We start from the raw sequence: 27000 nt of genomic DNA on the forward strand, positions 1-27000 counted from the left end.
AACTTTATAAGTCAGTTGCTGTGACAGATATTGGATTCATTTAGTGTTTTTCTTTTGCGATTATCTTCTGCTTTTTTAAATGTTTATTCTGTAATAGCAATTAGTGTCCCTTCTGCGTATGTGCAATGTCCTGCAGAGAGACGAGAGTGCTCCAGGCTTTCTGTCAGCAGTCTTGGGTTTAGTGAGGTACCAAAAGCCTAAAGTCAGCGTCTGACTTGGCTCATTAGCCTAAACAGTGACACGGTAGAGGCGGTAGCGCCATTACTGGGCAGAATTTAGGCTCGGATACTTCAGTGTTTCTTTCCCTTTGATTGCACAAGTATAAGCATCATCAGTGTATTTGTTAGCCTCAGGAGGTGTTTTTCATGCTTACAAGTTTATTATATGGTGAAAAGTGTGGAGACAGTGACCATTACACCTACCTAATGGTTCTGAAGTAGAGGGATGATAACCATCGCTCTTCCCTATATGTCCTAAAGTGACACTGACCATCACACTGACCAAGCAAGATTATTGGCAGGAGCACAATAATCTGGCAAACAGGAAGTGCAGAGGCATGACTTAAATAGGAAGTTCAAGGGAGGAGCAAGGAGTTCAGATTTCAGCAGACACTAGGTTTAGTTGAGGATTACACGGGAGATCAGGGAAGGAGCAATCCAAGGTTCTAAGGTGGCTCAGCAGGTAGAACCACTGCCAGCTACAGCAGAGGCCCTGGGTTCAGATCCGGTTCCTGACACCCACAGTTCGATCGCCCGCACTGGAACACGCACTACTGCGACTTGGGTCATGACTTAATGACCAATTTGACTTAATTACCAAATGTGGGGTTACACAGGTTGAGAACCACTGGTCTAAATGATGGTGACACTAACCATCACGCCTACCTGTAAGACCTGAAGTATGGGGTCACTGTCCATCACTCTTACCTGTATGGCAACACTGACCATCACACCTACCAATATAAGGCCTGAAGTATGGTAACACTGACTATCACACCTACCTATAAGACCTAAAGAATGGGGTCACTTACCATCACTCTTACCTATATGGCCTAAAATATAGTGACAATGGCCATCACACCTACCTGTATGGATTAAGGCATGTGTACAACCCTCCAAATGACTGAATGTAGGTGTTTCCAGTGAGAGGTACTGTTAATGGGACAGTATATGAAGACTTTTTAGACAATTGTGCTCTTCCAAACTTGTGGTAACCGATTGGTCCTTTTTTTCCCACCATGACTGCCCCTGTGCACAAAGCCAGCTCTATGAAGACCAGCTCTGATGGGTTTGATGTGAAGGAACTCAAGTGGCCTTCACAAAGCCCTGCCCTCAACCCTACTGAACACCTATGGGATGAATTGGAACACCTTTTTTGAGCCAGGTCTTCTACTCCGACATCGGTACCTGACCTCACAAGTGCTTTTTTGGCTGAATGGACACACATTGCCACAGACACACTCCCCAATTTTGTAAAAGTAATTAAATGGTCGCATAAAACTGTTCCAACACAATTTATTCCTTTTCGCTATTCTCTCCGGAAATTTGCACTTCCTGGCCTCTTGGAAAAAATTGTTCCTCTCAATTTGTTTTTAATGCTGATAAGGTTAACTTGACATTGTGTGTTTATTGTGATTGCAGCGCCACAAAGTAACCCCGAAGTTTTTTCACCATTTTATTTATTTTTCCTTTTGAAGGGGATAGACTCAGGGACGGACCGCCGCATGCAGTTTGAATGGCAATGTGCGGTTTCCATAACTACAAGCTTTATATGTCTTTAGAAAAAAAAAAATTCCCCTTGTTAAATGTTTTTAAGACTTTGAGCACATCTTTTGTTTTGACGACGGCTCGCTTTTCAAAAAGTTCCGACTCTGAAATCAGCTGCAATATTAATACATATCTTTTTATGAAACCTTTTATGTTTGGACAAAATTGCCCCCTTGGAGGACAGAATATTCACAGCGCCTTGAGAAAGCGTCCGTACCTTTTGACCAGTCCTTTCATGAAAGTAAAATGCCGCATTGAAATTATGTTCTTTGTGATTTCTCGATTTCAAAGAGCTGATTATATATGAGATTGTTTTTATGGCACACTGTTATTTAAATTAGAAAATGTCTTAAGAAAAGTCATTGAAATGCTTCTGGTATTACATTTACATTTTATTTTCCAGAGAAATGGTTTGCAGCAAAATATTATAGTAGAACCTTAGAAGTGACACAGAACTCAGGAGCTAAATTTTAAAAATACATCCAAGTACCCCAACTACTAACAACAACGTATCTTATTTGTGTATCACTCGGCTGTAGATCCTCCAATCATCTCTGACTTGGCGCTGACACTGTCCTTCCTTCTGGAGGGGGGGCTACTTTTGTTCCCCATGGTCCCTGTATGTGTTGTAAAGTAGTCACCGCTCCAAGCTCACCCCTGTGATGGACTGCAATCTCAATACAAATTAGGAAACTAAATAAAAGAAAAGAAGCTAGCATAGGGCAAAGGGCCAGTAACCAGTGGTCTTCCTACAGCTGATCTTTACCCTATTATTGGCTTACCATGCCTTGTTCTGCACCAAGTCTCTGTGTGGAGACAGCCATCTTGGTAGAGGCAGGGTTTTGCTTCCTGCCGAATCTCCCTCCAGATCTCTTGAGACTAGCAGTCAGAGGCAACAGTGCCTTAGATCTCACACTGCAGATATACAGCAATGAGACCAGAGTGTCTAGACACCTCCACATACCGCAAAGTGCACTGTTATTTTTCAGGAGGAGTTAAACATTAAATCTGAATCCACTCAAAGTCCACCCAAAGCGCTCTCAGTCTCGTTCTCGCTTTCTCCTCCCCTTCTTTTTCTCCCCCCTCCCTCTCTCTTCCCCCCCTCTCTCTTTCTCCCCCCCCTCTTTCTTTCTCCCCCCTCTTTCTTTCATGCTTTACTGGCTCCAAAGCAAAATAAATAGCAATGCACATTTTTTTTTCCTTTTTTTAAATATTTTATTGTAGAAAGGTGGACTGTGCCTTTAAGGGGAATCATTAACCCCTTCCATACTGTAGATCAGTCTGCTGGTTCTCCAGTCAGCTCTCTCTCTCTTATTTTTGATGACACTAGAATTATTGCTCTACTCCAATGTTCGTGCAACGCAATCATTGTTGTCTTACATAGATGCAATTGACACGTGTTTGTATGTGTATTTGCATGGGGGCGGGGGACATATACAATGACAGCTCCTCTTTTTGGAGAGATCAGGGGTCTACTGGAACCCTAATTTTACCTAGGGACTCCAAAGAAGCTGATGAAGCAGTGATAAGCTTCTCTTCAGCTGCAGCATCTTCTAGGCGACCCGCTAACAGGAAGCTGCCGTCCGTCTGTTTAATCTCAATGGCTGGATGACCAGTAGTTAAAGAATAATATACATATCATGATGTACTAATAATACAGAGCTGCATTATATATATATATATAATTTTTATCTACTTGGAGTTCATCTTTAAATACAGTCCTAGAAATATGGCACAGCAAGAGGATATGAACTTCAGATACAGGTACAGTTACAACTCTCAATCTATACTCACTGCTGCAAGTTTCCCTTTAACCTGAGACATTGCTGGCTGTAAGTTTATATAGTTATTTCTGAGCTTGCACTAATCAATACGTGTGACCGTAAGGATCGAAGCCAGGCTTTTAATTAAGCCCCACACAAAGGCTTGTAAAAACGACCCTGCAGGCCCCACTGGGAATTGTACAGGTGAACGGCCTCAGCGATGTATATCCACCTGTGAAAAAAAATAATGATAGCCGTCCTCAGAAACGTGCCCATTCTCTTCAAATGATCATCTCTTCCACCCTCGCCGCGGCGGCGTCACATCGTAGAAAATGAGCCTCGCCGCGGTTAATGATGTGTGGCTGGAAATGCAGGTGTCTCCTCTAGAGAGCATCGCGTCCTCGTATATATTTATAGACGCACATAAAAGTTTTTAGTGCGTGCAATTATTCAGCCTCCCTGCCGATCGAGCGAAGGCCGTGCCGCGCCTTGTCGGAATGGGTGCATGAAATTGGCAGCGGGCTGCTCTTCCCCGCGCGCGTGGCAGGTCAGCCTGAGTTATTCCTACGCAACGGGCTGAAATCGCTTTTCATTGCGGGCACCGCGGGGGGCTTTGTAAATAGCGAGCCGGAGATGTCACATAATACGATGTTCTGATGCTGGAAGTGGTCTCTTACAATGCGCAATAACTGGAATATTTCAATGAGAATATGTTAGTGCGTCCCATAAATGGGATGATTGGTTGTGTTTTGTGTTTCGGACACCTCAATAATTTTTAAAGGTATTCTATAGTAAGTTCTTTAGAGGTGTCTTATTTATCTTTAAAGGGGAAGTACATTATATTTCCATTGAGTGCATAGTTAGGGTTATTTTTGGGCCTATCACGTACCTGAGGCAGAGACTGGAAGATGAAGAGGCTTATCTTGCGGCTGGTGTCGTGCAACCCCAGGGGTTGGAACAGAAGGCTGCAGGGCAGCGACGAGCACGAGTGCCAGGGATGGAAGCAGACACCGTGCAGGAGGCGTCTGGTAGCAAAGTCAGCAGGCCAAAGGTCAAACCAGGCATGCAGCGTGGGATCCAGGAGACGGGAATCGTGGTCCAGAAAGCCAAGGGTCAGAGCCAGCCGGGCAGCAAGGTACCGAATCAGAAGGCAAGAGCAAGGTCCAGGAAACAAGCCAAGGTCGGGGGCAGGCCGCAAGCAGCAGAGTTGTCCAAGACAATCCAGGTCAGAACAGGTCACAGGCAAATCAACAGGAAACAGGAACTACTAGCTGACAAGACCATCAGCAATGTTGTGAGCTCAGGCTCGTTCTTATATAGCCACATATGGAGGTAAGATGTCATTTCCTGTGCACCTGCAGTTTGCCGTTTGGTCCGTCTTCGCAGATAGGGTCTTTGTGCGACCGCCATTTTACCCTTACAGGGCCTTGCCCACATCCATTTTGCCCCCTTCCACTCAGCAGCTTGTACTCTGCTTGTATGCTGCCAACCTGTTGAGCCACCAGCAGTGAAAGGAAAGTCCTCTGTAGGCTATGAATATCTGGATTCCTAGCTTACACAGGGTTAAGGATTCCCTGTAGGACAATGCTGATTGGCCCAGCTTTGTCACATGTTCCTCCATACCTGGAAGTACCAGGTATTTCCTTTGTCTCCTATGAGAGAACCGTGGGAGGAGGAAGAAATTAAAGGAGAACTATGAGGTGAGTGCTTTTTACTCACCTCATAGTTCTAGCCGACCTGTGACAATGAGACTGTCACAGGTCGGCTCAGTAGATCGAGAAGTGAGCAAACCCATGCCGGCGTTTGCTCACTTTTCGATCCTGTGACAGGGGAGGGGCTGGATTCCCCCCTCCCTGCTCCGATCCTCCAGCGCTGACTGGCAGAACGGACGGGGGAGGGGGCGGGTACAGCTGGCTCTGCCTCTAGATAGGCAGAGCCAGCTGTCACTCACGCAGCTGGGCGTATCCAGACATAATTGTCGGGATCTGCTTCACCTGCGGCATCTCAGTACAGCTGTAGCTCGCGTTATACTGAGCTTAGGGTGACGGGAGGACGTCCCTATACCCTATACTTCAAATTCTCCTTTTAAGTATATGCTCCTGGGAATGAGTGATTAAAGCAAACCTGTGGTTTGCCCATTAAGGTTCTTGCCCTTTTTAAAGACATGCACACTTAAAGCTGAACTCTGTAGTTAAATATTTGATTGCCGAGGCATTCTGGAACTTCTTGTTCTGGCACAAGGCTGCAGATAGCATAGGGATGACGTCAAGTCCTCTGGCTGCTGAACGCCTTTTTGCATTATACCTCCCGCTGACTACTATAATTTGTTTGAGACAAAGTTGTTGTTTCTTCTAATGATTAGACGGAGGCCAGCTGAGGAGAGAGGTTCTTACAGTCTCTGTTTGAAGGACTTTGATGCTAACCAGCTCACCTGGAAGGAATCTCTGCTCTGATTGATGCGCTTTGAAGTCGATTCCACATTCCCCGAGTGTTTCAGGCTCCGTAGATGTGAACGAAAGAGGAGGAAAGAGATGTTTCCATTACAATCCGCGGCCAGCTTTTCATTTCGGCATGAATCGGCAAAGCTGGATACTAAATGAGAGTGAATTTCCTTGTGTCAGGTTCCAGCCGTTCACAGGTGTTAGAGCGTCTCAAGCCAAAGCGCTAAAACAGGTGAAGTGTCTTGCCTGAGCGCTGGTTAATATGATTTGTAAAGTCATGGTCACGCACTTGTGAGACCTTCAAAGAGACTTTTCAAAGCTTTGGTCATGTGATCTATGCCGTGACACTCTGCCACAACCATCTCCATGCCTTCCAACTTTCAGATGGAACACCTTTTAGGTCCAATTTACACTTGAGCTAAGCGTCTTTGGTCGTTTCTTGTGGTGTTCTTTTGAGTGCTCATACAAGCATTTTTTGGATGTTTTTCAAGGTTGAGCTTTTTTTATTATTATTACTGTTTAAGTCAATGAAAAGCTAGTTACTAAGCAAGAAAACACATTAAACACATTTTTTTTTCAGGGGCTCCCAATAACTCTTTCACTGCCAGAGACTTTTTACATACATGTTAAAATGCACATTTTAGGTCTGAGAATTGTATATTTCCTGAAAGCAAAGACCCTGTAGTATAAAATGGTGGCAGTTGCAATTTGTCACAGGATATCAAAACCAAAATTTCAGTAAAACATAAACTTAGTGATATTAAAATCAAAAGGTTTTTAAGCCATTTCAAATGCCGATGAAATAAATGGACGTTGCTTTTTGATGTTTAAAAGAGAACTATGGCCCAACCTTTTTTGCCCATAGTTCTCTTCAGGGTCACAGGAGGGCATATACTAATGCCCTCCTGTAGGCCAAAACTCGGCATATAGCGAGCTATAGCCCGCTATATGCTGACAGCGCAGAGCCGCGTTGCAGCCGGGACAGTTCCTGTCAATATTGTCAGGATCTGCCCCGCTGGCTGATTGACAGCTGGCTCTGCCGGTCCCCTCCCCTTGTCTGTTCTTCCAGTCAGTGCTGGCAAAATGTGGAGGGGAGGGGTGGAATCCCTGTAGAGAGTGGTGACTGACAGTCATCGCTCTCGGCAGGGAGAGGATCGGGAACTCTGTGATCACTGGTATGTGTTGACTGACTTCCCGATCAATAGAGCCGACCTTTCACAACTTCAATTATGGAATTATGGGGATGAGTGTATTTCATTTTCCTCATAATTCTCCTTTAAAAGTTTTTGTTTCCTGCAGAATCAGCCGGTCCCCTGAGCACTGGTCCTGATGTCCTGTTTTAGGGTGGCTCCTTTCCCTTGTAAGGTCCTATGGAGCCACTCTTGTGTGTGCTAATAAGCTGTGTGTGTGTCTCCACGAGCACACAGGCACAGCAAGGCAAGGCACTCCCCTCCCCCCTGCTCCCCGCTTCTCCTTCCTCCCTCTTCCCTTCTCCAGGCTAGTAGATGGACAGTTGCTTGAGTCTGCTCTGTTCCTTGTGATCTTGTACTGGACAGGAGGAAGTTCAGGGAATCTGAGCTGAGAGAGTTGGAGCTGTTTGCAAAAATTATGAGTGTAAGTGCTGGGGCAAAAATATAAAAAAATACTTTATTTGTTTGATCTGGATTCACTATTGATACAAAGTTTGAGAGTCTTATACTTTTAGAAGTGAATTTTAATGCACAGGAACACAATATATGACCCATTTTTGGGTAAGAGATAAAAGATGAGGTTGTGCCGAGTTAATAGATACCCAGATCGCCGAACTTTAAAAGTGCATGTGCCCTTGAAACGGTGAAAAGTTATTGTGCCCTAAATTGTTCATAGGCATCGTTTAAATGGCCTGTACAGGTCATCCATTTAGCGTTAACATTGCCCCAAAATTATTGCTCACACTCAGGCATGCGCAATGCCCAACGTGTAGCGCAATTGTTGTTTTCATTCATAAGCGCACCCAACACGTTTGAGTTTGTATGTGCGTAAATGAGGGCTGGAGGACTTTTAAGATTTTTTTTGGAGGGGGGGGGTGTTTTTTACATTTATTTTATATAATAATTTAATTTTTAATACTTTTTTTCACTTTATTGCTATCATGTAGGGTGCTCACAAGGGTAGGGGAGGGGGGTCTTTTCTTTACAAGTCTGGGTATTGCTATGCATAAGTCAGTCATTCACATTACACAGTGCTGCCAGTTTGAGGGCTAAGTCACACCAGCCCCAGTGCATTCCGGAACGCACTGGATGTCATCCTGGTCGGCTCACTGTTCTGGGGCGGAAGGGGGCATGGCGGCACATTGAAGTGCGATCGCCTGCACCAAAACGCGTGGCACACCATAGTGCATGCAGCATTTTTTCTGATCGCACCGGAACGCAGGCATTGATGCGCCACGGGTTCCAGTGCAGGTGATCGCACTGCAGTCCGGGGGTTGGGCGTGGCTGCGGTGCCATTGACTTCTATGCACCGCCACGCCTCGGAAAGCACTGAGCTGGCCGGGATTGCGTTCCGGCACCGAATCGTGTCGGAACGAACCGGGGTTGGTGTGAACTAGTCCTTAATGCCCAATCCGCTGGCTGGGGGCAGGTCAATGACCAGAATGTAGTGGGCGCACGAACGGCGAATGGTTTCAAATCTTTTGGCAGCTATAACATCTCACATATAGGTTATTTCAGCTCTGTGCTTAGCTATCCGCTATAAATCTGGGATTTTTTATGGTTTCTGATAAACTACTCCACGCATTCATGTACGGCTGTACAGCGTTCGATATTCTTGAACTTCACACTGTCATGGCGCTTGGCTCTGGATTCATTTTTTTCACGTCTGGATAAAAATGATCTAGTTTTTGTCAACAGAAAACTCTGCGCTGCAGTAAAACAGTCTGCTTCATCAATCACATTATCGGCCAGTCAATACATCGCCTCTTCTGGCTCATAAGTCACAATTATTCTGGAATGTTATTGATTGTCTGCCTCTCTCTCTCTGCAGGACAAAAAGACTTACTCCTGCCCTGCCTGTGAAAAGTCCTTCTCAGACGACCGCCTTATCAAATCCCATATAAAGGCCAACCATTCCGGTAAGTCGGAAATGATACAAAATAACCTACATAGGGTGCGTGGGTTCCTTGGAGGCTAGCCAAAGATGTTAGACTGCATTCATATGATAGATTACATTATGTTTCCCCGAAAATAAGACACTGTCTTATATTTTTTTTGGGCTCAAAAAAACACACTAGGTCTTATTTTCGGGGTAGGTCTTATTTTTTTTTAATGTACAACAATCCAAAGTTAATGCAAATCCATATCCAAATCAAATAATCCAAAATGGCAAAATTAAGAATAGAGTGATCAGGGCAATCAGGGGTGCCTTACCTTTCCAAGAGCAATTTGGTAACCAATCTCTGGCCAGAATGAGTGAAGTGCACTTTCACTATCGATTCCTCACAGGCGGAGTGCATTTGGTATCACTCCGCCTGTGACAGGAGCCGACACTATAGAGGAAGCATTGGCTTATGCGGCTCTGCTTCCTCTAGCGCTGGCTTCATTGGCAGTGCTGATTCTCTCCCGACTCTCCTGCGGCTCGTCATGTTCCCCCTTATGCCACCACCGGCCCTGAAAATGGTCACAACTAGGTCTTATTTTCGGGGTAGGTCTTATATTTTAGCAATTCTCCAAAATAGTACTAGGTCTTATTTTCGGGGTAGGTCCTATTTTCGGGGAAACAGGGTAGATTGTAAGCTCTCAGGGGCAGGGAACCTCCTTACCATCTTGTCATGGTTTGTATTGTAGCTGTAATGTCTTCCTTGTATTGTAAAGCGCTGCACAAACTGTTGGCGCTATATAAATCCTGTATAATATAATAATGATAGAAACCTTATCTCCCCCTGGACGCCCTTAGTGCTGCTCTTTTACCCATTCATAGTAAGTGATTGGCTTTAAACTCTAGGTAAATCAGACATTTGCATTGGGGCTATCCCTGCACTGCTCGTTTTGTCAAGCGGTGCTCAAATATAGTAGATATAGTCACCTGATCCTTGGTCTCGTCAGGCTGTTAGACCATTCCATGCAGCCTCTTCTCCCCTGGGCTCTGGCAGTCTTAAAGACCACTGATGCCATCACATCCTTTGCAGGTCCTGCATTAGATCTGAAGAGCATTTCACAGTTGGAGCGGAATGGGAGAGAGGTGAGTGTGAGTGCTGACTGCCGCGGGACTGAGGATCAGCTTTATTAGCCCCCCAACAAAATGAACACTTAGCCCTTGCAGTGTGGGTGTAGCCCCATTGAAAGGGTAAGTTTTTTGTTTCTCCGGTTTTTCTTTAAATTCCTTTTGTAGTTAAAGCATATATGAAGACATTACCCATATTTACCTGCAATCCTTGTCGTCTTCCCCTCTCAAAACCTTTTTTTCCCCCCCTTGTTCCTGGAGAAATTCTAACATCACCAGGCTTGTAAAATTCTTCCAGGAGCAGCTACTGAGAGCTCAGTTCCCATTGACATATGCAGGCCTCCAGAACTCCATTTCCCAAGATCCCTTTTCTTACACACAGGGTATGCTTGTAGAGAAGGGTGGGGATAGGTGAGGCTCTTTCGTCCATGTCAGGGCTCCACCCTGACTCAACTGGTTTGCAGCATTCTGGCTTGGCTGCCATTTCACAACCCTGTGATTCCTCCTTTGTCTGAGCGGACTCTGTAACGTTGCTCAGTGCTCCCAGGCTCCCTCTTATGGCCAGACTGGAGAGCATCATCTGAGAGAGCCAGATGGGAGTTTCCTGTCTCAGAGTGATGATGTCACTCCACTCACTATATAAACCGCTCAGTCCAGTGTGACCTTGCGTGGTCTTACCTGCTAGTGCATTCCTGCTGCTCTGAGTATCCTGATTCTGTGTATGACCCGATCCTGGCTGACGTTCTCCTCTGGTTTCTGCTCCTGGCTTTTTCCTGACAAAGCTGATTTCCTGGTTCCTGCTCCTGGCTTGTACGACTGCCCATTCCGGCTCCTGACCTTGGCTTGTTCCGGTTTATGATTCTTGCTTGCTCCTGTGGACACTGTTCTTAATAAATGTTTTAACTAGCACCTTATGCTTGTCTGGTTTTCAATGTGCTCTGACAATCCATCAGGCAGGGCTGACAACGCTGCTTTGGATTGCAGTGCAGCAGAGGAAGTGTGTTGTCTGCCCAAATAGGAAGTTAGAAGCGCACTGTATTTCTGATAGCCCAGCAGTTATTTTTCTGTATTTGTAGGTTTTTTTTTTTCTTAAAGTAATAAGACCTTGGAAAATATGCATTTATAGAAGATATGTTTTGAATATATACAGTGCATTCAGAAAATATTCAGACCCCCTTCATCTTTTTTTTTAATGTTGTTATGTTGCAGCCTAATACTATTGTTTCCTCATTAATCTACACTCGGATATGCGCTAACTAGGTACGGCACAAGGCTTCTTATTTCACCAAAAGCCCTGACATCAGGTCACATAATCTAAATGCTGTTCTTGCCATTCAGCGTAGCTCACATGATCAACATGCTTAGCACTTTTGTTGTATGCAACACTGGAGGGAGCCTGATGCAGCATCTTCCCCAGGAAAGGGGTACGTATTTTAGCCCTTATATTCATTTATTAACTGTTGGGTTCCTTTCACAGAGGCTGATCATTAGGGGATTGTCTAGATTTTTCCTCCCATCTTGTGATGGAGAAAAAGAATTCAAACTGCCTGACCCCAATTCGGTCTATGGGGAGTCGGATGTAAATAGACATGTGTCCGTTCACATCAGATTATCCTCAATGTAGCACGATCAGGTCCAGCAAAACGGATCTCTGATTCGTTAGTTTTTGGGGACCTGGCTGGAGTCAGGTGTCAATTGACGCCCATCTGTTTACACCCACCTGCCCATAGACTACCATTGGGCATCCAATTGGGTCTGATTGAAAAATGGGCAGGCAGACCCGATCGGACCGTCCGTGGTGTAAGCAGCCTTGACATACATTATATTGCCAAAAGTATTGGGACACCCCTCCAAATATTTAAATTCAGGTGTTCCGTGAAATTTCCTTGCTACTAAATATTCCACGGTCACCTGTTAGTGGTATTCTAACAAAGTGGAATCAACAGCAACTCAGCCACGGAGTGGTAGGCCACGTAAAACGACAGTGCGCAGAAGTTTCCAACTGTCTGCAGAGTCAATAGCTACAGACCTCCAAACTTTGTGCGTAGAGAGCTTCATGGAATGGGTTTCCATGGCCGAGCAGCTGCATCCAAGCCTTACATCACCAAGTGCAATGCAAAGCGTGGGATGCCGCGGTGTAAAGCACGCCGCCACTGGACTCTAGTGGAGATGTGTTCTCTGGAGTGACCAATCACGCTTCTCTGTCTGGCAATCCGATGGACGTGTCTAGGTTTGGCGGTTGCCAGGAGAATGGTACTTGCCTGACTGCATTGTGCCAAGTGTAAGGTTTGGTGGAGGTGGGATTATGGTGCGGGGTTGTAGCTTTGTTTACATTTGAGCATGGATCCACAGTCTGTTGTGGCCATTCTTTAAATTCAGTGGCGTTCCAAGTTTTAATCAGAGAAAATCCCGCAGCAAGGTGCCCATTTTTGGTTAATTTAGTCCTGATGCCGATAAAAATCCACTTCCCCTCCAAGAAATAGAGAAAATATGAGCTGCCTGTCTGAGGTGACATAATTACTCGTGACACTTGCCTGAAACTGGCTGATGATTTCCAGTAGACGTAACCAAGGGGGAGATGACTGCAATATTGAGATAACCCCGACATCGGGCTCTAATCTCCCTGCAGGGGACACAGATGGGATTTTTTAGGACATGATATCCATGTAACCATGGCGCATAGCTGCCATATAAAGAACTTGCCTACTTTTACGGTATTTATATTTCTTGTAAAATTGCTAAACCTGCTTCAGCTGAAACTCCAGATCAGGCTTTCTGTAGAAGTCCCAGTAGCAGCGACTGTAGGAAGATCAGTAAAAAGCAGCACAATGGGGTCAATTCACAAAGCTTTTTTTCCCCTTGATTTTGTGTGTTATTTAATAGATATTGCATGGAATTTAAACTTGGACAATCCACCAAATAAGGCCTTGTTCACACCAAATGCAGAGCAGATCCGCTCAGGTTTCTGCACACGCAGTGCAGTGGGTTGTGCCGCGTTTTTGATGCGTTCCGGGCCGTTTTCGGCTTTAAAAAATGCATTTTTGATGCGTTCCAGAGCAGGTAAAATAGGGCTTGCTGCAGTTTTTTCACCTGCTCTGGAACTGCACGCTGCGATGTGAACTGGAGCAAAAAATACCATTGGAATACATTGGACGCAGTTTTGATCCGGTCTGCAACTGCTCTGCACCTGCTCCGCGCTTGGTATGAACAAGGCCTAACAGTCTCTCTTCCCTGAAGTGATATTTTATCATAAAGGTCGTTATTCAATTTCAAACCTTATTTTTAAAGCGGACTTTTACACTCAAAAATCAAATTCTACCAATGCATCCCTCTATGTATGATGATTAATAATAACATAGACATGTCAGGTGTAAAATTCTGTGATTGTGAAATACTTACACTTGCAGAGCATTCACTTCCTGCTTCGAAAGGGCAAAATGACTTGAGTTTGGCAAAGCAATGCACACTGGGATTGCCTTATCAGCAGAGCATTGCTTGGGAAATCTTATCTGTAATCTCATGAGATCTCGGGGAAAGGCATTTTCCTCCCCTGAGATGATGTGCATGGTCACATGTCCTAGTCACATGTCTAGTCAAATCCAGGTAGTAAGAGGAGAGCTAGTGAACTGCCCTTAGTAAACATGGCCACTGCCAGAAAACTGGTGAAGAAAAGAGAAATAAGGAATGCAAAGAACACAAAGCCGGCAATTATCTAGAAGTATGTGTATGTAGATTTGTTATTACTAAACATTTCTAAAGGTGTGTTTGTTGTTATTTTAAAGATATGGGTAAAGGTTTTTCACTTTAACAAGCCTAATAGTTAAATATGTACAGAAGTGCAATTCACAAAGACTTTTGGCCATTTATCGACCGTTAGACAATCATTACATAAGCACTTCCTTCAGTGTCGTACTCGTTATGACAGTTTTTGGACGGGAAGGTTTGTGAGGTGAATTGATACCTTCTCGTAGTGAAGCCTCTTTTTGTAAACCGTGCGGGCAGCATGGTACCGGAGCAGGAGACAGGAGCGTAGTCAGGTGGAAGCCGAGGAGTCAAAGCCAGCCGGGCAGCGAGGTACAAAACAGAAGGCAGAGAGAAGTCCAGTAAACAGGCCAAGGTCAGGAGGCGGGCAGCAATCAGGGGTGGTCAAAAACAATGCAGGTCAAACACAGGAAACAGGAAATCAGCAGAAGTACAGGGACACAGGGAGCTAGCTGAAGATCATCCAGCAACTAACGATATGGCAGGCTGGTTTAAATTGGCCAATCTATTAGAGGGAGGAGCGTAATTTCCTGTGCGACTGATGCGCGTACCTCCACTGTGTGCACTAGCGCACGTTTCCCAGTTACATGGAAAACGGGACCAGACACATGCGCAGAAGCAGTTTTCACCTTACAACAGTGCAGACTGTTAAAAAAAAAAAACATCATTTGTAGGCACTGTCCTTCTCCCCTTCAGGTCCCAGAATGCATCAGTCAAACATATTTTAACACCTTAAACAATAATTCTAGCATTCAAGATGTAAAAATAACGCTTCAGTTGCCAAAATAACATCGAACACGTAAAAAAAATCCACTCCCTAACGCTTCAGTCGGAAGCCTTCATGGACCTGCTAAATAATGATTGTGAATAACATTGTGAAATTCAAACGAAGAATAAAGAGAGGTAAATTAACAAATAGCGGAGAGCGCAAAAAACGCTTCTCTTTGTGACTTGACGCCACTGTCTGGTGGGCCGTCTTTCTGTGTGTTTTATGGCATTTTAGAGCTTGGGTGCTGCACATGGCTTACTGACGGCATTTAGGAATGACTCCGGCTTCAGAGCAATGGCTTCACAAATGAAAATAATTTGCTATCTCTAAAGTTTAGTCTCATCCATGGTGAAAGTATACCTAAAGCCCGAACTTTTTTCAGCTTTTGTTGAAGATATATGTTGGGCGTTAGGTTGATGTTTACTGTTGTAGGTTAGGCTGGAGGTTAGTGGTTAGGTTATAATTTCATGTTAAGGGTTAGGTTGAGGTTTCATGCTAAGGGTTGAGGTTTGGTGTTGGGGGTTTAGGTTGAAGATTTAAGTTAGGGGTTTTGCTTGCAGTTTAGTGTCGGGTTAGGATAGAGATTAGTGTTGTAGGTTAGGCTAGAGTTTAGTGCCGGGTTAGGTTGAAGTTTACTGTTGTAGGTTAGACTGGAGTTTATTGTTTGGGTCAGATCAAGCTGTAAAGTGGACCTTTTATCCATATCTTTAAAATAACAACAAACACACCATTACAAATGTTCAGTGATGACAATCTACAAACACATATTTCTAGATAATTACCGACTTTGTATTCTTTGCATTCCTTATTTCTCTTTTCTTGCCCAGTCTTCTGGCAGTGGCCATGTTTACTAAGGGCAGATTACTAGTCCTCCTTTTACTTCCTGGATTTCTGGCACATGTGACTAGGACTTGTAACCCTGCAGATCATCTCAGGGGAGGAAAATGCCTTTCCCTGAGATTTCAGATGAGATTTCCCAGCAATGCTCTGCTGATGACAAGACAATCCCAGTGTGCATTGCTACAACACTGAAGTAATTTGCCCTTTCAAAGTAGGAAGTGAATGTTCTGCAAGTATAAGTATTTCACAATCACAGCATTTTACACCTGACATGTCTATGTTATTATTTATCATCATACATAGAGGGATACATTGGTAGAATTAGATTTTTGAGTGTAAAGGTCCACTTTATTGTAAGTGATTATAGGTAGTATGTGAAAAATTACTGGGTAGAAGAATGTGATATACATTCACTCATGCATAATCCTTTGCTGCTGAAGAGATTTAGCACTTACCTTTCCTCCAGTAAAATTATTTCTGAAGTTTAGGACCAAGGTACCCATTGGAAAATCATTTTTATTATGTTGGCTGGAGCTGTATCTTTGTTACAATGATATGTAAATATTAATATCCCCATAAGAGCATTTTTTTTTTAATTTGCAATCTAATATCCAGTATTGTGCACAATTATTCCATAAGCTAATTTTCAATCAATCTGAAAATCATTTTGGCATAATGCTCCTTCTAATTACCCTTCTGTTTCTATTGTTTCTATTATTCTTTCGTATTGTTTGGAGTAATTAAATTAGTTGTATTGTTTTGTCCATTGTCATTTTCCTCTTAAAATAGTAATTTGCTTTGTCCTTGGTAATGCAATTTATTTAATTGCACAGCAACGATGTTGGCCTCTTTGCAGAGAACAAGACTGAAATGATCCTATACGCTATTAAAAGTTCTATTCAGATTATTTTCGCCACTGAGACTGAGAGAACGACGGCAAGATCTAGGAACCAATCCGGGTCTGCTGAATTTTTATGTGCTGGCAGGTTGGGATGGGGGTGATATCTGCAGCACCCACGTTACCTGCTTTTAAAGGTTGGGACTACATTTTCCAGCAGCCCATTTACACACACTGGGAAGGAAAGGGGGGGCAGCATTGTTCTCTGGGGAACCACAGCATCATACTTCCAGGAGCTGGTGTACCTCCAATTACTCCTTGGGTAGATGAGGGTTGTTTGGTGCACTTCACATTTTGCACTGTCTAGAAATATTTGATCCCTTAAACTAGAGATGCACCGATATATCAGCCGCTGAAACATATCGGCCGAAAATTGCACTTTTGGCAAAATGCCGAAAGTGCCCTTTTTGGTTGATACAGCGGTGCATCCGTGCTTTCTCTCCTCCCTGCTGGGTGCTGCTCTGTGTCCCAGCGGGGAGGAGAGAAACTCACATGAGGCTGAGCGTTGCTGTAGGAGAGCGCTGTGAGTGGCTGGTGTCTCTCCTCCCCACACCACTCAGCCTCCTGTCACAGATCAGGAGAGTGGTGGTGTGGGCGGAGACGGCCATTGCTGTCACTGGAGGCTGAGCTCTCCTCCCCCACCACCCCGCCCAGCCTCCTGTGACCGTCAATCCAGGATGGAGAGCGGTGATGTGGGCGGAGACTGCTGTCACAGGAGGCTGAGCTCTCTGCCCGCCTAGCCTCCTGTGACAGCGAGTCAGGATGGAGAGTGGGTACAAGCAGTCAGTGATCAGTGAGTGTTTGTAAATAATTGAGGACATAGTATGAGTTACTATGTACCAGTTATGAATGGGAAGTGATCTACATCACTTCCTGTTCATTCATGAATGTGGACATGGTAAACATACTATCTCCACAAGTTATGAATGAACAGGGACACTCAGCATAGAGGATTCCTGTTCATTTATAACAGGAGCTGCAGAAAGAGATTGAAGACTCTGTGTTCTCAATCTCTTTTTTTCTATTTTAAAAGAGAAATATCAGGCGTCTAAACTTTAGACCCCTGATATTTCCTCGAAACCCCTAACAGTAAAGTAAAAAATAAAAATATTTAATAAAAATGAATAAATAAAATATAAATAACTTAAAAAGTTTATAAAAAATAAAATATTTGAAAAAGTTAGAATAAAAAACATTTTTGGTTTCGGCCTGACATTTTTTAAAATTTCGGTTTCATTTCAGTTTTAAAATGTTCATTTCGGAGCACCTCTTCCTTAGACCACATTACCCCATGGTCCACGCTGAGCTGGCACTTGACACATGCAAATATCCACCCTCTCTGTGTGTCACTTTCACCCCAATGCCTTGGACAATGGGTTTTGATAGAGAAAACTGGCCTGGAAACAGGAAGGTGACAATGGCAATAGTACATTGAGGACTACAAATACAACAGTAAAAAAATTAGTCCTGCCCACAGCTTTACATGGTTTTGCTTTGTCCCTCAATGCAGTGTAAATGTCAAATTACGTTTATATATGGTAGCATTCATTGTGGGTGGCTAGGGAGAGCCATTGAGTCTAAAAGGAGCCATTTTCATAATGCAGGTTGCTGTGGGCGAGGTAGGGAAGCAGAGTTTCCTTGAGGTCTCCATAACCAGATATGCACCATCAACTTATTGTATTGGTTACTCCATGATAACTCTTTATGTTGGGTTAGTTAAAGAGACCCTGTCACCATGTTAAATGTTCCTTATGATAAGCAGCTTTATATAAAGTAAACGATACACTTCCAGGGATGCCCATTTTTCTTAGTTATTAATCTTTCCAAATCGTTAGTGAATTCATCAGTTCCGGGAGTTTCAGATTTCTAAGTCTTTCAGTCCCTCATTTTATCCCACTTCCCCTACGTCAACTGCCTATGCAGTGGCTCCCTGCATAGCCATGTGAGAGCTCAATAGAGAGGGCAGGGGCACTCCATTTTTGCCCTCCCACGTTAAGCACTCCATTTTTGCCCTCCCACGTTAATAACAAGATTGCAACATTTTATTAATATGAACCATTCAAAGTGCCCATAATGATGATTATATAGCGTACATGCGTGGGATTCTGCACTCCAAAGACTTCTCTGTGTGATCTTTAATCACAGTTAAAGATCACACAAAGTCTTTGGAAACCTTGCAAATGGAAACAGATGTAAAGTATACAAATCAAAAACTCAAACGCAAAGCTTGGCTTAAACTACCCCTGTCTGTAGTGGGCAGAGTAAATCTGATTAAAATGGTCTGGATGCCTCAACTCCCTGTATTTTTTACATAACTCCCCGATCTGGATACCTCTACGTTTATTTGATCAAATTAACACAATTTTCAGGGAACTTATATGGAGGCATAAGCAGGCTAGGCTGAGACTGGATGCACTGCACAGACCTAAGGTCTCGGGGGGAATGGCCCTTCCCAACCCCTGGTTGTATTTTATAGCGTCGCAACTGCAACATCTGGCAGGGTGGACGCACAAACATTTAATATTGTCTTGTATCTTTTCAAGGGGCTAGACCCGCTGCGATACCTGATGAGGGAGGGCGGGTATCTGTACTGTAAATCAGTTGTATCAGAGGTTCCGCTATATGCTCCTTTAAGGATCTACAGGCTGAGTTTCTGATACACACTAACTGTTTTTTTGGGTATCTCCGGGTGCGCCACACCCTCCGAGCACAGTTCCCTCAAGGGGCTCTGAGGTTCTCGCCTACACCGCTCTTTGACACACTGTTTACCTCTACAAGTACCAAGGGGCTGATTTCATTAATGTACTCACAATTTTTAATTAAATTGGTGACACAGGGCCCCTTGCAGTGCAGAACAGGGTAGGTGGATGATTTGGGTACCTTTCCGGATGAGATATGGGATGAGATCCTGGAGAATGTTACTCAGGTCTCCCTCTCACCCACCCATAGACTGACGCAACTGTTCATAGTACATAGGACGTACCGCACCCCGGAATTCCTTTTTAGGATAGGCTACCGTGAGGATCCCTTCTGTCCCAAGTGCGGTTTCCATCAGGGGCCCCTGATCCATTTACTATGGCGCTGCCCGAAATTAGTACGCTACTGGTCACAGGTCGTGCATAAGCTTAATTCTGTCTTCAGTGTCCACCCGACGCCCTCTCCACTTATGTGCCTTTTGGGCGTATTCGATGCAGATTCACAATTTGATCCTACACTGGTGTTGGCCCTTAGCCGGGCACTGTTTACAGCCACTCGTCTTATTGTCCGTAAGTGGATCTCTCAGTCTCCGCCTACGGTCTCCGACGGGAAGGAGGAGCTTGATATAACTATTGCATTTGAGCGTATTACGTACCAAGAAAGGGGCGTCATTCATAGATTTTACTCAATTTGGTCCGAATGGTTGTCCACCCGCCCTGTTGGGGTGCCCCCTTGACCCTCCCCTTATGACCTTTTGGTTATTTACTCAACCCTCTCCTGGGATGACTAAAACACTGGAGACGTGGGAGTGCAATTGGTGTAGAGTGTTTATTCACAATCACTTTTGATATATGTCTTTAAGTATCGACCTGTACATAGTGAGATGTACAGTGCCTTGTGGTAGAGGCTGGTTACTATTCCCCCTCCCTTTTTTTTTTGGTCTACCCTTTTCCTTTTTATATGTATATATTTTCGTTTGATGCCCCTGCCCTTGATACATGTTAATGTATTCTTTGTACATGATTTTGTATTCTCATGCTAAGTACGTTTATGCTGGTCACGTGCAATTTACTGCATGTGTGTGTGTTAGTTTTTATTGGCTTTTTTTACAACAATCTGATTTTAAAAAAAAAAGTATACAAATCAAACGGGATAATATGAGGACAGGTTCACTTTAATGAGAGGCTACTTTAGGTAGACATCTGTAGATCAAAATGATCAGGAACCATAATCAGTACATCCATGAAAGTGTATTTTGCAGTTGGAAGGAATACATTTTAGGTTCCATCTCTCAAAATCAGATCTAGAGGGATCTTTGAGAGTGGACTGTTGCCCTCTTGCTGAGCAACACACTTCTGCGTTGTAGTGCTTTGCATAGAAGGGGCCTGATATGAACAAAAAAAAGTGCCAAAAAGGACTGCTCAGCCAGTATAGACCGATATAAGCACGAGTGTGGTCAGAAAAAAAGTCTGTTAAAAAAATTATTAATAAATAGCACGTGTATAGAAAGGTCTGCAGGATGCTGCCCCAAACCAGCCAGGGAGACCGCAAAATCTAGGGAAAAAACACAAACAAGGGGCGCCCATCTGATGAAGGGGGCGTGACCCCGGAAACACGTCATCACACATCACACAGTCTCCTCTGCTGACACATAGACACATAGACATAGCTTTCACAGACTTTCTCTTGGGTCCATGGACTTATTTTTTAGACTATAATCCTGCTGAATTTTGTGAGTATGTTTTTTATCTACCTCTGATCCTGATCTTAATAAATTTGTCTGCACCAGGAAAGGCGCCCCTTGTTTGTGTTTTTTCCATAGAAGGGGCCTAACCCAATGTTCTATTCTCTGGTCCGTGTGTGAAATAAAAAACTCCAGACGTGAATCTCTCCAACATTTCTTATGTTGTCTCTGTACAGATGTTGCTGCCAATCTGATTTCCGAGGTCCTCGGCCGTAAGGTCCAGATCAAAGGACTGATTGGGAAGAGGGCGGCCAAGTGCCCGTACTGTGACTCTTACTTCATGAAGAATGGCTCCGATCTGCAGAGGCACATATGGGCTCATGAAGGTATTTTCCGATCGTATTCACTCCTTGGTGTGGGATTCTCCAGGCCTTTGGGTCAAACAGAACTGTATTTAACCCAATAGGACAAAGACTTGACTAAGCAAAGTCCCATTTAGGGTTATGGGTTTTGTGGGGTTGTAGGCACTTGAGAGTTCAACTTAACTTTTTATATTCTTAGAGATGGAGCTTAGTTTAGGAGGGAAGGGTCATAAGCTAAGGCCACTGTGTACATCATAGCCTGGAATTCAGGGGCCACAGAAGTCAGTTTTGGTACACAGGTACTTCTTGGAACCACCAGCTGCCTGAAGTTGAGGAGTAGTTCTTCACTCTCCTGACTATATATTGTGGCAGTGATGTGTCAATCAGAAGACTGGCTGAACAGGTGTACATTATTTAGGCAGGTAAAACATCTCACTTTTTTGTATGCATTGTGAAACTCAATGCAACTGTAACTTCCTGTATTGTTTCCAGGTTTGAAGCCATTTAAATGCACCGTGTGTGATTACGCCACCCGCAGTAAGAGTAACCTGAAAGCTCACATGAATCGGCACAGCACAGAGAAGACTCACCTGTGCGATATGTGTGGGAAAAAGTTCAAATCCAAAGGGACCCTAAAGAGCCACAAATTCCTCCATACAGCCGATGGTAAGTATCAGCCTTTCCGATAATCCTCACCCTGCCATTGCCAGCAACTAGTGATATATTAATGGTTATTCACAAAGAAGACAACCGAGAAATTAGCCAACACGGATCCTGGTATGGCAGCACTCACACCTTTTGGCTTCGCCCACTTCCGTCACTCAGTAGGAAGGTCCTGGGTTCATTCCTGGGATAACTTCCCCTTCCTCAGCCTTGCAGATACTTAACCTGGTTAGAATAAAAAAATATATATATTTGTATTATTATTTATTTTAACGAATGTCAGACAGAATTGATTTGTGTTTTTATTATCTGTCTTGTGTCCATATTTAAATATGCAAAAACCCATTGTAGACATATTGTGTAGAAGAGCTGTAGCCCTGTCACTGTACACCATGGTGGTGAGATTTTTTATATGGAGGCGTGTTGATGACTTCTGACTTTATAATTTATTTCATTGCAGGAAAGCAGTTTAAATGTACTGTATGTGAGTTTACAGCAGTCCAGAAACCCCAGCTTCTCCGCCATATGGAGCAACATACCTCTTTCAAGGTGAGAAATGTCTACAATCCATAGTGCGTATTTTTTCAGATGTCATTGATTTGACTGCACACCCAGTAGACACACCTCACTTTACAGTATCCACATCACCAGTGAGACATACCCTCCTCCAGTACACACACCTCACTCCCCAGTACCCATGTCATCAGTGAGATCTGCCCTCCAGTACACACACTTCACTCTACAGCAGGGGTGCCCATTAGGTAGATTGTGATCTACCAGTAGTTCACAAAGCTGATGCTGGTAGATAACGATTGTAAGTCGGCTCACTATCCCGAGAACCCTCCTATGGTCTGTTTAGCCCCTCCCTGTCTGCTGCGTCTGACACATGAAGGCAGAGGCCGACAATATGAGAGCAGCGACATTAGGATGGAAGGCTGAGCACGAAAGGAGAAGTACGAGGTCTAGCTTGCCGGTGTTCTGTAATATTGCCAACCGCTTTACGTTTGCTGACCTACGTAATGCACTCAGCAAATGTGACAGAACACCGGAAACGTGTCAGAGGTGGCAGATCTGGGAATAATGGGTGGCCCCTTTATTCCATTTTGGTATATTTATTTAGCTGTGCACGCATGATTACCTATTAGCCTGAGTCTGCTGAGCCAAGCTCCCTGACACCTTTGTGGTGGATACTGGTGGTTGAAATGCTATGTATTACATCAAAGAATATTAGTTTACACCGCCTGTTGCACTACACTGTCTGCAAAATACAGCAAGGTGAGCCAGGAGAGAGAGGAAAGACAGCCAGGGGAGAGAGAGTGAGGAGAGACAGTCAGGAAAGAGAGCGGAGAGACAGCCAGGGGATAGAGCAAGAAGAGACAGCCAAGAGATCGAAGAGTGACAGCCAGGAGAGAAAATGAGGAACGACAGCCAGGAGAGAGAGCAGAGACAGCCAGGAGGATGAGCAAGGAGAGACAGCCAGGAGAGCGAGGGGAGACAGGAGAGAGAGAGCGAGGGAGGTTTGTTTTTCCTTGGTAGATCTCATGTAGCTCGTCATTTGAAACACAAAAACTGTGGGCACCCCTGCTCTACAGTATCCATATCACTTCTGCCTCCAGCGCACACACCTCACTCCCTAATATCGATATCACTTCTGCCCCCGGCACACACACCTCATTCCCTCACTATCTATGTCATCAGTGAGATATGAACTCCAGTACACACACCTCCCTTCCCAGCATCTGTAACACCAGTGAGAGCTGAACTCCAGTACAAACATCTTACTACCCAACATCCATATCACAAGTGAGATCGGAACTCCAGCACTTACACCTCACTCTAAAGTATCCATGGCACCAGTGAGTTTTGAACTCCATTACACACACACTACTCTCGCCAGTATGTCACCAGTGAGATCTGCCCTCCAGTACACACACACTACTCTCCCCAGTATGTCACCAGTGAGATCTGAACTCCATTACACACACACACTACTCTCCCCAGTATGTCACCAGTGAGATCTTCCCTCCAGTACACACACACTACTCTCCCCAGTATGTCACCAGTGAGATCTGCCCTCCATTACACACACACTACTCTCCCCAGTATGTCCCCAGTGAGATCTGAACTCCATTACACACACACTACTCTTGCCAGTATGTCACCAGTGAGATCTGCCCTCCATTACACACACACTACTCTCCCCAGTAGCCATGTCCTCGGTGAGATTTGTCCCCATGGCATAATCCCTGGCTCCTTTTCCATGAATTCGCTCCATAGTCTTTGTCCAAAAATCTTGAAGGAATTACTAGGTTCCTTTTTTAACGTTTTGTTGAGATATAAAATGCCAGACGAAAAGAGAAAAGATTTTGGTATTCTTGAGGGAAAGTTCGTGTTTTTAGATGTATCCGGGATAATTAGTTTAATTTATAAACATTGGACACTTATGATAATGAAACAAGCACTGCCTGAAACGTTCTACTTTATCTGGCAGAAAGTATTTACCTACATGCTTGAGATCATTAGTTGTCATTAGGATCATCAGTCTTCTTGAATAATCCATTTATCTTATGCAAATCACCTCTCTCCTCATGATTATATTAGGTGTAAGAATCTCACATTATTTATTCCTTTCTTGTATCTGCTGAGATGTATCCCAAACCCTCCTGTGCTTTCTTTCCAGCCCTGGTGCAGTGTGTGCTTACGTTGCTCTTTAAACCTTCTGTAGCACCTTTTTTTTATTTTTGTTTTTTTACTTGGCTATCATATCTTTGAAGTGGACCTTTACACTCAAAAATCTAATTCTACCAATGCCTCCCTCTATGTATGATGATTAATAATAACATAGACATGTCAGGTGTAAAATGCTGTGATTGTGAAATACTTACACTTGCAGAGCATTCACTTCCTGCCGTGAAAGGGCAAAATCACTTCAGTTTGGCAAAGCAATGCACACTGGGATCGCCTTGTCATCAGCAGAGCATTGCTGGGAAATCTTATCTGTAATCTCAGGACATCTGAGGGAAAGGCATTTTCCTCCCCTGAGATGATGTGCATGGTCACATGTCTAGTCACATGTGCCAGAAATCCAGGAAGTGAATAGAGATCTAGTAATCTGCCCTTAGTAAACATGGTCTCTGTCAGAAAACTGGGGAAGGAAAGAGAAATAAGGAATGCAAAGAATAAAAAGCCAGCAATTATCTAGAAGTATGTGTGTGTAGATTGTTATTACTAAACATTTCTAGTAATGTTGTTTGTTATTTTAAAGACATGGGTAAAGGTCCGCTTTAAGTTTGTAATATATATTTGTAATCCTTTTTTTTTCCCCACCATAGACACAGGGTATTGCTATACATTTTGGAATGTTTAGAGCTGAAGTTTAATCTGCTTATATTTTGCCTTCCCTGGTTCTTCCCTCCCCCCTCATCAACAGGCTAATGTCCTTTTTAAATCAAAACTTTCTGTTTTCATTAAATACCTTTTATTTGTGATATCATCAGGTCAATGTGTTTCTCTATCCAATGCAGGCGGATTGTTTCTGGTGGGAGGGGCCAACAGGGTGCTGGACCATATCCTCCTAAAAACAGGAAGCTGTAGTAATGCCTACCGGTGATGCTGAGCCTCTGTGATCGAAAGAACTGAAATCCAATGAATGAGAGGGGGCGGGGCCAGGGACAGTCAGAATGGGGAAAAAGCAAGATGATGCAGGAAATGAGGCGGGCTCTATCTGACTTGCAGCAGCTTCTACTGCACATTTTGAGAAGCTCACAGTGTGCAATGCAATCAGAGGAAGCAATTTCATTACAGAAGAGTAGTCTGTGTACAACTGTGCAAAAGTGAGGGAAAGGCCGGAGTTTACCTTCAACAAAAAGGCAGCACTTCTCCTGGATCTGCTGGGAGCTGTAGTGTACATGACTGGCAATGATGCCGCTCCGTGATGTCAGCAGTCATTTTGTCCATATATACAGGGTCTCATCTATGTGCAGATTATACAACCAAAAAAAACAAATCTTTAAACTTGGGCTGCAAGGACACAGCAATAGGGCGTTATAGATATAAAAACCCCACCGCAGATATGAATGGCTGGAAAATGTGAACGTGCGCCATTTTATATTAATATATGTCTGGTCTTTTTGGGATTTGTTATTAATTTAGCAGATCTAGAGCAGTTCATTATCAAGTACATTCCTTGAAGGTTTCTGCTCCTCCAAAAAACCTCATATCCCATTCTGCATAATTTATGGGGCATTTATTAAAAGCTTCAATTCTATAAGATGTCACAGAGGAATTGGCATTTTATAATAGAGGTTAAGAGGATGACTTTCCAATATGACGAACGAATATTAAAAATGATTAGAGCTGCCATATATTAGTTTTGGTATACCAGGCGTTCTCTTGGCCTCTTTCTTGGAACCCCAAAGAACGGTTGTGCTAGTGTTTCCATCTTCCAAGTCAGCAATTTAGCTCCCATATTTCCACCTTGCCGGACTCCTCTCTGTGACAGATGGCATTCCACCAATCCATGACTAACGTAGCAAAGTTGAATTCTAGAGCGGTGTTTCACTTTTTATGTAGGTTTGCCTAATCTAGTCTTGAATTACTTGATATTTAAAATATAAAAGTTCCATCACTTGTATGTTCTTTCTTCCTTATTAAAATGGATTTCTAACCAACATTTTAGGTCAAAATAAAGTAGGAAATGGTTAAAAGTGACACGAAGCTCAGGAATGAAATCTTAAAAATACATTCAAGTACCTCAACTATTAACAAAAATGTATCTTATTTGTGTATCACTCGGCTGTAGATCCTCCAATCATCTCTGAATTGGTGCTGACACTGTCCTTCCTTCTGGAGGGGGGCTACTTTTGTCCCCATGGTCTCTGTGTGTGTTGTAAAGTAGTCACCACTCCAAGCTCGCTCCCGTGATGGACTACAATCTCAATAGAAATTGGTAAACTAAACATGAGATAAGGTACTTGAATGCATTTTTATATACAGGTGAAACTCGAATAATTAGAATATCGTGCAAAGTTCATTTATTTCACTAATGCAACTTAAAAGGTGAAACTAATATATGAGATAGACTCATTACATGCAAAGCAAGATAGTTCAAGCCGTGATTTGTCATAATTGTGATGATTATGGCTTACAGCTCATGAAA

At 43.7% G+C, this 27000-nt stretch overlaps 1 protein-coding gene across 1 annotated transcript in view; it reads left to right on the forward strand.

Moving 5' to 3' along the window:
- The window catches only part of ZFAT (zinc finger and AT-hook domain containing), a 159278-nt gene that overhangs the window by 62743 nt on the left and 69535 nt on the right, over positions 1-27000 (forward strand). Inside the window, exons 9-12 of the mRNA XM_018554003.1 lie at positions 8992-9079; positions 21054-21203; positions 21672-21845; positions 22303-22391. Coding sequence (XP_018409505.1) covers positions 8992-9079; positions 21054-21203; positions 21672-21845; positions 22303-22391 — 501 coding nt within the window. The remainder of the gene's footprint in view (positions 1-8991; positions 9080-21053; positions 21204-21671; positions 21846-22302; positions 22392-27000) is intronic.

This window comes from Nanorana parkeri, unplaced genomic scaffold (genome assembly GCF_000935625.1).
Source record: "Nanorana parkeri isolate BGI_ZX_2015 unplaced genomic scaffold, ASM93562v1 scaffold138, whole genome shotgun sequence".
NCBI classification, from domain to species: domain Eukaryota; kingdom Metazoa; phylum Chordata; class Amphibia; order Anura; family Dicroglossidae; genus Nanorana; species Nanorana parkeri.